The following is a 15,204-nucleotide window of genomic DNA, read 5'->3' as shown; positions in this document are numbered from 1 at the left end:
TGTTTTCACCCGGCTCTTATTTTTCCCCTCTGTCTTAGTGAGTACAATGAATTTCTGCACGTAGCGAACGGTTACTTGGCACTGTGCGATTGAATTAGCTTCTGTCAAATGCACAAAATTACATTCCAGCAGCGAGACAGATCCGATCCTCGCCGGTTCGCCAGGTGCCTATACATTAAACAGGGCCATAGATTACTTTAATCCTGCTTGTCTCCTCTGTGTCAAAGATAATAACCTCTTGTCATATCCTGAGATAACATTGGTACTGAGGAGCTGCAACGTTGTTCAGCTCTATTGCAGAGCAGCCAAGGTCTTAAGCAATATTGATGCTCCTTCCTCATATTCACACTGAGCGTACGCAGCAGTGGGCCATGTGTGATTGTTACGGTTGACATTGTACTGTAATTTGATATAGAAGACATAAACTGAGAAAGTAAACTAGGCTCAGAATAAATCCACTGCACTGGAGGGACTAGAGGATCTTTCAATGTACATCACAAAGTGCATTTTTGAATTTAATGTCATACTGATAACAGCGGTCAGATACTCATATACTGCACTGGTACTTTACTCAAGTATTTCCATTTTATGCTAAATACTATTTCAATTTAACATTGTTACAGGGGCAAATATTGTACTTTTTACTCCACTACACCATCTGACAGCCATAGTTACTTGTTCTCAAATTAAGAAACTTAAGGGGGGAAAATATATGATAAGCTACTAGAATAAGACACACTGTTGTGATCCCTTAAGAAAAAAATCAGTATATTGTTGGGGATTTTTGTCAGGTTTGAGACATCTGTGACTTTCAGCAGTTTCACCCACAGACTGTGAAATAAAGATGGATGTTATGACAGCTCCCCAAAAGTGAAGCCAAAGCATCCTGATTGCTCCCTGGTGGATGGCTGCACTCCTTTCATATCAGGTCATTCCTATCACGCTAATGTATGTTCAAGTGTTCATTTTTATAATGAGTTTGGTTTAAAGTAGATATGTGATGATATAAAAAGGGGATGGGGCATCATGATTGACAGCTGCGTGTGCCAATGGGTGCTATCAGATCAATGGCGCTACTTGCAGCTAAGTCGAAAAGGAGTATGGGCGAGAACTCAGTAGCAAGGCTTCACTGCCCAATCGCTACTGTGCAAACTCTGACTCTGGCTCTGAATGAGCAGCAGTGCAAGATGGCAGCGCCTGTATACAGAAAAATTTGGCTTCATGTTTGAACAGTGGAGATACATCATCCATCTTTTTATATACAGTCTTTCTTTCTACCCCATTAATCCTCTCGCAACCCATCAGACTTATCTTGTGACTCCTGGATTGGGAACCATTAGACTAAATTACCCTACTGTATATAAAGTAGGGAAAGCGAGCTCCACCTCCACCTCCACCAGCTACGACAGTATAGCTGCATGCCTGTGGTGCACCAGTATTAACAATCTAACAAGACACATACAGAATAATATATCAGTCACACAAGATATGTACTTATACCTCAATACCTAAAGCACATTCTACTGATACCACCCCTGTATTTTCACTTGGTGGAAATAGACATGTTTTTTGCTTTAACCTCTAATAAAGCCAATGCTGATTGCACAATCTAATGGCGATAGGATAATGACACCATCGGCATTTAGACTGGATCCCTGTAGGCCTTGTTTTCACTATGCAAGTCTGTCTGCCACCAAGTACGATCTCCCGGGAAAATGAAGGCTCAATATATGGCAAAAAGGAAGTGCGTCAACCATTGTGCAACCAAAACAGGAAGAGGATAGCACTTTTGTTTTTCCCCGGTCGTAATAGTTACCAAAGAGTATCAATGTAGTTCTTACAGTTACTATCCCCAGTAGCGGAAATGGTGGACGATAGAACAAATGAAGTGATTTTGCAAACTCTGTTTGGTAAAAGAAAAGGAGCCCCATTGTTAGGCCCTGAGGAAAACTGAAAGCAATCCAGTTGTCTTTGTGACAGTAGCACCAACAATACTACCACTACAAAATGCCATAGTTGTCCGTTTCTACTTAAAGTAGGATTTTGACTGCAGGGCTTTTACTTGTAATGGAGTATGTTGCATGTTCCATCAATGTATTGTTTCTTTTACCACCACTAACCATGATGTGATGCTTCGGGCTTCAACACTTTATATGGTTCAATATAAACTTTCTTCTTTTATCCTTCTTGTCTTGTCTGTCTTTGTGTTACCTCTCAAAGGGTCACCGCTCTGAGCTCTGACAACGGGAGGCAGCTGGCGTGTCATGCCAAGAACCCCGCCCTATTCCGGCCTGTGGAGACCACAATGACCATGAGCGTGTACTGTGAGTGTGTCAACGTGTCTGTAAACTGACAGTCAACACCCCCTCTCTTTAAAAAACACATTCAACCACACAGGAACCCAACCTCGGGGAGGCCCAAGGGTATCCGGCCTTGTGCACTCAGTCTGTGTTAGTGGTCCAAGGAGAAACATTCAACCCGAAGGCAAACTCACACCTACTTCAAGTCAACATGAGACGTGTGACTGCCTCCAGTTAACAAGGCTGCCCCTGGTGGGCTGAAATTGATACTACCAAAGCAGGAGGTTTAGGCAGTTTTCTTCCTGTAAAACCGTGAAACAGTGTCTATAGGGGTGGCCAGCAGCGAAAAATCATACATCAACCCTGCAATTAAATTTGAATTTGTTTAGATTTACTGTTTTATTCAATCAGCTTAAAATTATCTACACCCTTAGTCTCATTTCCCCAGCGTTAACCAAAACACATAAACCAATTATTAGACCAACTGAGATGGATTATATCAGTGAGGCTTCAAGTACTGAATTTTTTAACATTATAATAACTAATATGGGAAGCTAAGGCCACCACAGTTAATAATAATGAATCCTGCAAAACTAACCCAGCAACTTTTGTGCTCATCAGCTCAAATTAAATTTAGAATCCACTGAGGCAGGAGGCGAGGCAGTTTCTGTTGCTTTTTTCTTTCATGTTATTATCACAAACCGCGTGACATTATATAATAAAATTGTTGCTGCGGCACACAAAGGTGAGATGACACACATGCTGTCTCTGGCTCTCATTGCATTTGGCGTTTCTTTTTTCCTCTTATTTGGCAAGGCAACAATGAAAGCCATTGTTGCTGAATGCACAAACAGTGTGACACCGCAGCTACTGTTTACTACAGTTGGTTTAGTATTTTCCACTCTGTTGATCAGTTGAAGTAATTGATTGTTTAGGCCTGAGAGTCTACCCACCTGCTTCTCCCAGGCCTAAATCATGTTGTTGATTAAAGTGGAGCGGGGCTGCTGACACCTTCAGCAGCGAGCACTCCCTCCAGCTCAGCTGCCGTATTATCCACAGGCTGACTAGACACCTTAATGTTGTCTCTATCCATACTCCTCCACATTAGAAGCTGCTGCTGCTGTTTTAACAACCACCAATAACCGTGAGCACTCCTCCCTTCCTCTCTGGCTCTCTGCTCTGTATTAAACAACATGGGCTCTGTGCTAAGTGCTAATGTTGCAGAACTTGGGACCACCACTGCAGTCTTACTCAGCATGCCAGCCCATCAAAGCCAGTGCGGTGGCCATTTTCAGCCAGCCAGATTGTTAGCAAGGTGGCAATTTGTCACACTGGCCCAGGGTCTGCAGCCTGCTCTCCGAAACTGATTGCAGCAATAACAAAGGCCCGTCCTCCTCTATTTACTGCATATATTTTATTCAAGGGAGCTGTAATTTATTCATATTTCACGTTGCCTTATTACTGTTTGAACATCTGTTATTTTGCTTTATGGACTGGATCCAGCTGACAGCTCCCTTAATACTTAATGCTTTCATCAGATCTGGACCTCTTATCCCACAGTCATGTTGAATGTGCCCAATTTATTGGCCCTGTCTCAACAAATAGGGATGCTCCCTACTCAATTGCCAAGAGTGTTCTCATGGCAGTGCAGTTTCTTTTTTATGTCGTCCTATTGATGGTCACTCCATTCCACCATTTCCCTGAGTTACCACATCTCTTCTCTTTCCTCACCTTTTCTCTTCCCTTTCTGTCGCACTTTGTGCTGCTCCCCTTTGTCAAGTCCATTTTTATTTTTGTCTCTCGTTTCCTGGCAGTCCCGCCTCAGCCTCCAGTTATTGTAGGTCTGGAGAGAGAGGAAGTCAAAGCGGGGAGAATGCTCGTGTTGGAGTGTGTGTCTCATGGTGGAAACCCCCTAGCCACTCTCCACTGGACCAAGGTAAATCTTCAGCACCATCTGTTAAGGAGGCTTTGCAACACACTGTCACACTGGCAAAATGAGCTATTTTAGTTTAACAACTTGCAGTGTAAGTATCCCAGTGTTTGTCGCTTCTGTACTCCATTGACTGCACCATATGGAGACTGTGCAATTATTCAAATGTATTCTTGAAGTTGCCTTTTCCAATCTCACGTGTTCATCTGTGTGTCAGGACGGTGAAGTTCTTTCCATGACTTGGGAAGAGGACACTGTGGCGCAGAAGTCCAGCAGCATCCTCAACCTGAAGATCGCCCCTGAAGACAACCAGGTGGTGGTGTGCTGTGAGAGCGTCAATCTGGTGTCCCTGTCACCTCTGTCTGTCAGCCGCAAACTCACCGTGCTCTGTGAGTGAAAATACTGCTCGATATAGTGAACAGTGCTGGAATACACGCACACACATTTACACACACACAACCCTGGCAGAACTCGCAGCAATGGATTATTTAGGATATGGACATGAGGCAGAGGAATATAATAAGAGTCTTACCTCCAAAACCAATTCTTTTGCTGCCCCAGCATAAATTCTAATGCTAATATCATTAATGAAACTAATGGTTATTATGGCTGCAGCCCATATTTCCCGACTGCCTCCAGATTAGTATCACTGCATGCTCTTTCATAGCTGCTACACTAATTCAGCTGAATTGCTTCAATGCACAATCCTGAGGCAGTAAAGCCTACACTTTGTGCGATAGTAACGCCCATGGTTAATAGATTATACTTTTCTCTCTGAATATAAAATGTTTGTTTCAGCAACAATAAAACAAATACAGAATTAATATTCAGCAGCCTCGGTGCACTGAGTCTAACAATAGCCTGATTTCCACTACAGAGCCAGACACTGTAAGTCAGAGCTTTAAATGCCATGTGATTGATGCACCTATTTTATGTAAATATGCTTTGAATTAGGATCGGTCCTTGCAAAAAAAAAAAAAAAGAATCTCTTACTCATGCATGTAAAAGTGGCTGAAGTTACTCCAGTGCCCCTCCTTTTCCTCACAAAGCCCCCAACAGACCCCAGTGCCATGCCTCACAGTCATCCATTCAGGGATGTTGAAAATGAGCTACTGACTGCCTGACTGCGCTCTAGGCACTGGCAGAAGCTGGAGGGCACAGAATACGTCTCACTAGTGTAATAGGAATATGGCTCTTTTACCTCACGGCACCTGTTTAATTTCAACAGTCTTTGTGTGCGGCATGCACAAATGCATCCCGTTTTGCGTCTCATGTGGGATAGACACAAATACATGTAAAGATTTACATACATGACCCCTCCTTCCCCGCGTCTGCCAGCTCAGTCCCCAGTCTTTGTATTCCCCCGAAGGCTTTATGCAGCTGCATCACTTTGCCTGCAGCTATTGTACCCTGTCTCCCCCTGTGGTTAAAACGAAGCAGACTTTAGAAACCACATTGAAAACCTCCTGAGAAAACAAGTTGCCACTCAAAGTGATTTTCCCTCTCACCCTTGATTCGGCTCCATGTTTCTCTTCCAAAAATAGTTGCGCTGCCACTGTGATCAGAATAGGTGGCTGTTGAATGTGCTATTCATGGGCGATATTCGTACTGACTTGTCTTTGTATGTTTGCCGATGTATGTGTGTGTGTGTGTGCGACAGTTGAGCCCGAAGAGGTGACACTGTGGGGCTCGCTCACGGCCATCGAGGGGCAGGACTTGAATCTGAGCTGCTATGCCACCTCCAGCAATCCACCTGTCCAGATTCGCTGGTGGCTGGGCTACAAGGAGCTCAACATCTCCGTTGCAACAATGGAAGAGGTGGGACTACATGGTGCACAATGAGCACAAGGTTAAGATCTATCTGTCTGAGCAGGTTGGCAAGAGCAGTGTTGACAAGAGTACACAATGAGTTGTAACTGATGATCACGCTGATCAGTTTAAAGAGGATACTGAAAAAAAGGTATGTTTTTATTTCTTTATTTATTTATTTTCTGTGAACGCAATTCATAAAAGACAAAGTGCAAAAGCGTTGCCCTTCAGTCAAGCTTGCCTTTAGGGTACCAACAAAAAACTTTTAAAATGCCTCCCAATGAATTAAAAGAATCTTCAAAATGAAATGTGACCTCATGTGAACCTTTTATAGATGAAAGAAAACGGTGTGACCATGAGCAGCACGTCTGAATAGACCCGCTGCAGCTTTGCAAATGAATCAGCAGCCGGCTCCAAAAAGAGTATTCTGCTGCTCTTCTCCTCTTTTGTGTATGTTAATAAGATCAAAGTGAATAAAAGCTGACACAGAAGATGAGCATTATTAAACAAGCTCTTTATTCATCTGGCAGTAGCATTTTCATTTGATCTTACACAAGGCACTCAGTGTGCTGTGTGTGAGCTTTAATGCATCTGAAACAGTGTGAGGTTAATGAAGACTGACGCTCCTGTCCAGGGTCTTTGTTAGTCTTTCTGACTGTGGCTTTTACAGTAATCACCACAATAATGGCTTTAATAACCAGATGTGCTGCACAGGCATGACCACTATCAGGCAGGTGCAAAATGATGGTTTGCTCAATTTATAACAGTGTGCAAAGCAGGAGAGTCAGATGAATATGCTTATTTATCACAGACCATGCACAACATCAGTCATTACGGCAGCTAATTTGCCATCTGTATTCGCCAAGACAAACCAGTGAGGGTTGTTTTTCTCCCTGATCCCCCTCCCTGATCCCCCCCCCCCCTTGTTGTCCCAAGACTGACAACGCCAGGGACCAAGGCTGTCTGTCCCCTGACTGAACTGTCATGTGTGCGTTGTGTCTGCAGGGAGACAATGGTGGGATGACAACCATGTCCAACATGACCCACAGGGTCTCCCGGGAGGAAGATGGGCTGCAACTCACCTGTGAGGCTTTCAACAAGGGCACACACTTCTCCAAGACCCAGACTGCCATTCTGAGTGTCTATCGTGAGTAAGCCTTAGTCTAGATTCTTTAAACTGTTCTATTTTAGTAGATATAATCAGCATGAAATAAAATCCCCATGAGGGATGAGGATGAAGTTTTGATTTGATACCGCTTTATACATCTCATCAAGGTGGTTCAGGAGGGGTCAAATGTAATTATCGCTCTAAATATAAAGAAATGCAATTATAAGGCAAATATAGCTCTTGACAAGTATAACTCTTAACACAGAATGCACAGCTGTTTCACGGCCCACACTTTCAAATTGCACATATTCTGAATAACCGGCTTTGACTTTTGCTCTTTTCAGAGGCCAGTGACAGTCTCTAAATACAGCAGAAACAACTGGTCTGCTATTTTTTTTAATATTATTATTATTTTAATATTTGCACACTCATAAAACTGCATAAAGACAGACAGTAAAAAAAGAAATGTGTCAGGGGAGTTTAAGAAGCCACAGACTTATATAAACATGCTAAACATGCATGGTCAAAAAAACAAACTCAAACTGTAAAAGTATTCTACTCTAACTCTTGTTGATCCTTTTATAACAGACCCCCCTCAAAAGGTATGGCTCGATGCTCCCCCTCAAGATGTCCCCCTTCGGTCAGGGACCACGGTCCGTCTCACCTGCTTCTCCACTGGAGGGAATCCCACTGGGACTCTGACCTGGTTCAAGGTTAGTGCGCTCTGTATATGCATGCCTGTTTGTGTGCTGTGAGGTAAATCGAGAGCACACACACTTCTTTGTGTAAAACCCTTTCTTCCTGTTTCAGAATGGAAGGCTTGTGACTCACGCACTGAGGCAGACGCCCTTTGAACGGGGTGTTGCTCGAGAACTGGTCCTGGTTCTGGCGGCGAGTGACAACATGGCCACCTACCGCTGTGATGCCACAAATAAAGCGAGGAAGACCATTTCTGCCGAGACTAAGCTCTTGGTTCACTGTGAGTTAGACTGGAACTCTTACACACACACACACACACACACACACACACTAACACACACAGCTTTATTTCAGTGGAACTCAGCTGAGAGAAAAGCACAATATCCGATAAATGGATTTGATATAAATTCATTCCCACAGATTTTTGCGACATCATTTTATACTCTTCATCTTGATATTGTCAGCAAGTGTTGTGTTTTCTTGTTTACTCCATTGTTTCTCAGTCCCAGCAATAAGTATGAAGATCTCAACTAAACAGAACGAGATACGTCGGGGCCAGATGCTAACTCTGGAGTGCCAGTCTGGAAGCAGTAACCCCAAGGCCAGCATCTCCTGGAGCTTAGGCACACTCAGGTTTGGCAAGGCAGTGGGTGGAAAGACCCACAGCAGACAATAACATCAATTTGAGCATTTTCCTGCAAAATTATACGGCTAATTCAGTGTCAGAATGAGTCCGACTGACTGATGTTTATCCTGTTAAATGTGGCAATGTTCATGATTGTTTGGTGAACTTAAACCCCGCTGCTGATTGGATTTGCTGGATGCAATTTGTATTCCTAGATTCCAGGGAGCAGAGCAGCCACCCAGGAGTGCTCCGTTTGGTGGTGTGTCAGTGCAGAGTTCTCTGTCCCTAAATCTGAGTTCACAGCATCACAATCAGAGGGTCATTTGCCAGGCCTACAGTCCTGTGCTAGCAGAGGGGGCTAACACATTCTTCATACTCAATGTGCTTTGTAAGTTGAGGTTGAATCGTTTGTTTCTTTCTGTTTTGTTTTCTTTCTTCCTGGCGAGTGACCACATGATGTGGTTTGCACAAATCTTTAAACGATGCATAGTGATGATGGTGCAGATGTAAGCTGCTTTGCTTGGTGTACTTTTGCACAGAGATGTCAGCGTATAGCATTTGTGTATTTTTTTTTGTTTACTGGAAACCTTTGTTGCGATTTGTGGGTCTGTTGAGCTCTGCGGCAGTGTGTCCTAATTGTGCATTTGCTTTGCTGCATGGCCATGTTTGTCTTTGATGCCATTTCACAGGCAGCAGCCAGCCGCTGCTTCAAAGCTTGGTACTGTGTATGAGCATGAAGGAATGTCACTGTGTGTTTGTGCGGAGCTGCTGTTGGACAACAGTACTGTCACTCGTCGTTTTAATGCCTGTCCCTCTCCCTCCCGCATTGCCTTACTCCCCCGTTGTCTAAGTATGTGAAGTTGGTTAGATCTGGAATTACTGGTGGGATGTCGACTTTCTACTGGTTTGACTCTCATTAGTGTCTCTTCCTGCTTTCATGCTCAACATGTTTTGTGTGTCTTTGTGTTCTCGCTCGCTCCTTCTTGTCGTTCTGTGAGCGTGAGTTTGTATTCATGTCTCAGCTCATGTATTTTTGGTGTAAATCCAAGTTACTGTAGCTGAATGCGTGTGCCGTTTTTTGTGTCAGACCCACCAGAGTTCAGCCCCGAGCAGCCAACGCAGGTCCAAGTGGTGGAGGATGACATGGCAACCATCCCACTGCTGGTCTCAGCTAACCCAGAGGAGGTCTCCTGCATTTGGCTGCACCGCAGGGAGAAACTGGTCAAAGGTGATCCAGGGCTGTGTGATGGCTCTATAAACCAGGTCCTAGTTGAGCTGAGCAAGCAAGTAAGCACTCAGCTCTGCCATTCAGGGTCTGAATAAAACATGGCAGGTTAGCCAGCATGGGACCCTGCCAAATGTGATTCTCATTATGGGTCTAATGTATGCAGTCTAAATGAGGTTTGCTGTCTCCCTGAATACAACACAACGGTTCTAAACCTGGCTTCTCCTCCAGGCCGGTGTCATCGGGGCCCTGCTGCACCCACTCGTTTTCTCTGTTAACTCTGTTAGCTCCATCATATGCAGCCCCCGCCATAAAATGACTGTATCCTGAATGCGGAAACCCACCTATTACATTTTGACTGCTGTGGTATAGGAGGTGTCTCTCACGCAGCCTATTGTTGGTTTGATGTGGGAATCCAGCCAGGCCAATCAATAATGCAGGATTAGATGTCACTTAGAGACCAGTGGCCAGAGGACACGTGGTTGATGAGCGTGTAATGAATACTTAATTTACCATTGTTTCGTGTGTGCAAGTGTGTGTGTTTTTTCATGTTTTTGGAAAGGAGGGGATGTGCGCTACCACTGGTCAGATGACAACTCGCTGGAGATCGAGAATGTGACGAGGAAAGATGCCGGCGTTTACACTGTCAAGTGTAGCAATGATGAGGGCATCAGCCAGACCTCCATCATGCTGGACGTTCAGTGTAAGGACCTACATGCATCCTTACGGCCTACACGGTTTTATATTTTATGTTAAAGGAAGGTAGAGTGGCAGCTGCGCTGTAACTATTTTTCCTCATGTGTTTTTATATTTTACCTTTAAAAGCAAGTTTAATTATTTACAACTTGTATGGATTAATTAAAGTTCCTCAGAGCACTTACAGTACTGGAGGAAATATTGATAGAACAGAAAATGACAGGGAGAGAATGAGTGAGAAAATATAGAAACAGTACTTTTCCTGCAATCCATGCATAATTAATCACTTTTTTTCCCCGATTCTGACGTGCTACATCGGCAGGTATACCTGTGGGCCGTGTGGGTCACAAGTCAACCACATCATTTACCACTGCTGAACAGCCTTCGTCCTTTAAATGTGGAGAATGAGCTGAATTTCTGTTGCCTGTTATTTTGTGCAATGGATTTTAACATGTTTTTGGAGCTTGTCTAAAGCTGCAAAGTATCAGAGCCGTCAGCACATCCACACGCGCTGACACGTCCCGACATCAATTTTGACTTTCAGCACCTACCCAGCAAACATGCCACATTCATTAGGCCTCCATGCAAGGCCGCGCATCTCCACTGCTGCCCCAGGCCCAGCCTGGAGCTGCAGGCCCTCCGCCCCGATACTGATGATTTAATAATGGAAGTGTTGAAAATGTAGGTCTGCCTGTTTCACCAAAGCCCATGGTACACGCCTAATGGATTCTTCCATCCTGATCTGACTGGACTTGACAGTTGTAGATATTCATTATGTATGTAGGATTGTAGTAGCTTTTATGGGTGGCGATGTAGCCCACTTAACAATGTCGGTCTTGGTTAGCAGGCCAGCATGGGTGTACCCCACCAACCCAGAGGTCTGTGTCTAGTGTTTCCCACCACTGTTCTTCAAGTGTGAACATAGGTTTAGACAAGTAGGCACTAATGGCCTCATTGTTGCGAGTACATGGCACCCGTGGGAAGTATAAAAAGCTTGTGAGGTAGGGGCGAATAAAGACAAGAAGAGGAGTCGTGCAGTCAGGAAGGAAAGAGGACTTAATGAAGAGAGGGGAACTGGTCAGTCTGTCATAGTCCATGTGGGAATGTGCTGTCAGCGGAGGGCCTTCTGGGTCAAGTGACCATTTCTCAGTTTGTCTGCAGAAGCATCTGTAATCCTCCAACTTATAGAGAAGTTAATGGCATTGTATCTGAAACAAAGAGACCAATTAGGACAGGGTTATGAACCAGTTCAAAGGCAAACGAGTGTAAGAGTAATTATAGCAATACGACATGCCTGTTTAATGGCTCGGCAAATGATTTGTCCCAAGTTGGCATGTTAACCTTTGGTCCTGCCTTAGCCTTGTCCCTCTTTCTTACTCTCAGATGCTGCGAGTGTCAAAGCAGAGAAAGACCCCGTGTTAGTGAACCTGGGAGAAACAGCAGACCTGATATGTGTGGCAGATGCCAACCCCATTATATCTGACATGTTCTCTTGGAAATGGCTGGTAAGAGGTCGGATACACAACACACACACACACACACACACACACACACACACATACACATATACAGTATATACACAGAAACACAGTCATCCCTTGAATTATATTCCCTTTATCTGCCTTGCTTTCTATTATTTTGTCCGTTCTTACCGTTTATCACTGTCCTTTCTAAATGCACAGATACACCATATTTCACTGGCTCTAACTATCCTTCCACCCCACCTCTTCCTGCTCCACACACAGCCCAAATCCAGAAAAATAGCTTTCATTACTGCTGCGTGACTAAAGGGCACATTCGTCAATGTGGCGTGGTCTCTGTATCTACTGATGCCTTCTCCGGTCTAACCCACCCCCCGGCAGTGCTGTGTGTCCCGCTTTCAACCTGCACAGCCCCTCCTTTTCCCTTTCCCTGTGGCTCTCCAACCCTTGGCATTATCTTTCTCTGTCCTCAGAGCTTGTTCCCCCGACGCCCTTCCCATCCTCACCTCAAGCCCTGATGGTTTCCCGCTTAACTCTCCCTCACTGTCTACCTGCCTCGCTCTCGCGCAGCCCCCTCCTACTCCAGCTCTCACCCCGGAGGAGGGGAGTGTGTTTTGAGGGATCGCTGCTGTCTGACGCTCATTCCTCCTCACTTTGTCTTCCACAGGGAGAAGGGGAGGTGGAGATGGGACAGGAGACCCAGGAAGACGAATCTGGCCTCCTGACTATCCATGATGTGACTCGGGCTCACGCTGGTCTTTACCAGTGCAGAGCCAATAATGGCATAGCACCCCCTGACACTGTAGATGTGCGGCTGGTAGTGCAATGTGAGTCTGTGGCATTTATTCACTGTCAGAAGGGAACAAATACGCACAGAGATTTATTAGTAGGAGCACGCACGTGTTTTTGTACTTGTCAACAAATACACGTTGTGTCTGGTTTCTGCATGAATAACCTCCATGCTCATCTTGTCTTGTGTAGTCAAACCAGAGCTTCAGAAAGGAGCCCAGTGGAGGAAGGTGGCGAGTAGAGGGGACGGCACTGCTACAGCTGAGGTAGTGTGTCAGGCGGAGGGTATTCCGCGTGTCGACTTCTCTTGGGAAAAAAACGGTGTGCACATGGACTTTGCAAACCCCAGGTCAGAGAGAAGGGATTATTCCATTTCAAATCCTTCTTTTGACATTCTTTTCACTATTAACTTTGGTGCTACTGTCAGCATTTGGTTACATATTGATGAATCCTCACAATTAGATTAGGTTTTACCCTAATATAATATATTCTTTTGCTGTTTCTTGCTATTTCACCACTAAATCCAGATTTAGTGCATTTTATACTTTGCTTTTCACTATGCAAATACCTGTTTAATGCTTCTTTGATGTGTGAAATTGGGTGACTTAGTGCAATCTGCAGGACATCACAATCCCTGCTGTCTTCCAGCTCAGGATTTATCTCTCTTTCTGTGTGTGTGTGTGTGTGTGTGTGTGTGTGTGTGTGTGTGTGCGTGCGTGCGTGCGTGCGTGTGTGTGCCTGCGTGCTGCAGGTATGAGGAGCGGACCTTGAGGGAGGGCTCCTTCCACACCAGCACAGTTAGAGTTGTAAATGTGAGCGCAGCCTTGGACTATGCTGTCTTCAGCTGCACTGCTCGCAACTCACTTGGGGAAGACAAGCTAGACATCCAGCTCGTCAGCACAAGTACTGTATCTGTGTTTATTTGTGGTTTCTGTGTGTATGGGTGTGTGTCTCCGAGTGACTAAGGTTGTCCTGCGGAAAATATACCTCCAAAATATCAACTTTTCATGAGCTAATAAAGAACCCTGTCTCAGTGTTGTAGCAATGCATTTTTTAGATAATTCAATGGGTCTGTCAAAGGGTTTATTTGGCTTCAGATGTGGGAGAATTTTCTCATTTCATGAGGGAACACTTGATCTTTCAGTTTACTCTCAAACCATATTGGGAGATGCAAAGTTTTCCTTTGACAGCAACAATATATCAAGGGTATGCTATGCAGGAATTGTCGGTTGCTGTTTGTATACACAAGATTCAAACCTGGCCCCTCCTCTATACAATGCTTGTACATACACTGAAACTACTTTTTGTAGGGACTTTACATTTGTTTTAAAGGACAACCCAATACTTTGGCAAGCTAACCTCCAGCACCAACCTGTCCAACAGAAAACAGGCCAACTCTGCATCGCTCTTCATCCCCATCCTGTGAAAGTGAAAGCCAACCCCTGATTAACTCATTCTGAAACCAGCTTTGCTGCTTGGCATTTAACCTTGCTATATTTTTGTATTTTAAGCACTGTGCCCGCAATTTTTGTATTTTCATCTTCAGTACGTGCCACTGCTACCTGGTCACTACTTTTTTATGAAGTCGTGACCTCACCTACGCTTTGTTATTGGCTGGTAGCAACACACCACTGCTCAAAGGTTGCAGCACAAAAACATCCTGAACACAGCAATATAAGAAAATAAGAAAATACAGGCAGAGGGCAGGAGCTCCTCAGAATAATACACCACCACATTTCTAGTGCTAGTTTTCCTCGGAAAATGCTGTATAGTATTTCTTTAAAAAAATCATCAAGCATTTTTTAAAAATTACAGTTGAATAAAATGACTCACTGTTGTGCAGAAGGATCACTTGTAATAACAAGCCACTGAGAATGAACACCCACCCACACCTTTTGCTCTTTCCTTTGTTGACCTGGCCCACACATAGCGTGTACAGTTGAGTCCTACTGCTCTCATCAACACACTCACCCTGATCTAAAAACCGTTACTGAAGCTATTTTCTCTAAACAAGCAGAGGGTGTGTTACCTGCCCAGCATTAAATGTCAAAAAGCCTATTTCAAGGGGTGGATTGTGCAGAAAGTTAAGTGATGAAAAGACCCAGATAGAGGTCAGAGCAGACAAAAAACATAGCTACAAGGCAAGTGTATGTCAGATAGTGTAGATGTCTAAGTAATAGTTTGCTGAAGCAGCCTGCTAAACCTACAGTATTGTGCGTCAAGCCTCTGTTGCCAACAGCTTTGTTAGAGTCTTTCTGCTCCCTAGTGGTCAAAAATCACCTAATGCATCTTTAAATGAATGGCAAATGATCAAAGTCAGTGGTTAGGGCACACAACATGTAGGGATTATGCATAGCACGTACTTGGCAGTGGAGCACAAACTATTCCTTTGGTTCTAATTTGGCAGCATCTCAAAATAATTGTGTCTGTGCTGCTTTTGTCCAAGCTTTATCAGCCTTTTCCAGCAACATTACAATAGTGTGGGAGGGCCATTGAGCATGCAGAATTCTGTAAACCGGAGAGAGCTGTTGCTCCTGAGTGT

At 44.3% G+C, this 15,204-nt stretch overlaps 1 protein-coding gene across 1 annotated transcript in view; it reads left to right on the top strand.

Moving 5' to 3' along the window:
* The window catches only part of nphs1 (NPHS1 adhesion molecule, nephrin), a 55,260-nt gene that overhangs the window by 27,301 nt on the left and 12,755 nt on the right, over window positions 1–15,204 (top strand). The window contains exons 7-21 of the mRNA XM_033640020.2: window positions 2,221–2,324; window positions 4,115–4,236; window positions 4,448–4,619; window positions 5,891–6,048; window positions 7,045–7,186; window positions 7,736–7,860; window positions 7,958–8,126; window positions 8,350–8,479; window positions 8,687–8,859; window positions 9,559–9,699; window positions 10,259–10,399; window positions 11,776–11,897; window positions 12,541–12,700; window positions 12,855–13,011; window positions 13,414–13,565. Of these exons, the coding sequence (XP_033495911.1) occupies window positions 2,221–2,324; window positions 4,115–4,236; window positions 4,448–4,619; window positions 5,891–6,048; window positions 7,045–7,186; window positions 7,736–7,860; window positions 7,958–8,126; window positions 8,350–8,479; window positions 8,687–8,859; window positions 9,559–9,699; window positions 10,259–10,399; window positions 11,776–11,897; window positions 12,541–12,700; window positions 12,855–13,011; window positions 13,414–13,565 (2,168 nt within the window). The remainder of the gene's footprint in view (window positions 1–2,220; window positions 2,325–4,114; window positions 4,237–4,447; window positions 4,620–5,890; window positions 6,049–7,044; window positions 7,187–7,735; window positions 7,861–7,957; window positions 8,127–8,349; window positions 8,480–8,686; window positions 8,860–9,558; window positions 9,700–10,258; window positions 10,400–11,775; window positions 11,898–12,540; window positions 12,701–12,854; window positions 13,012–13,413; window positions 13,566–15,204) is intronic.

The sequence above is a fragment of the Epinephelus lanceolatus genome, chromosome 10 (assembly GCF_041903045.1).
Source record: "Epinephelus lanceolatus isolate andai-2023 chromosome 10, ASM4190304v1, whole genome shotgun sequence".
In the NCBI taxonomy this organism is placed as follows: Eukaryota; Metazoa; Chordata; class Actinopteri; order Perciformes; family Serranidae; genus Epinephelus; species Epinephelus lanceolatus.
Note: the sequence above shows the minus strand (reverse complement) of the source record. Positions and strands in the feature narration are given on the sequence as shown.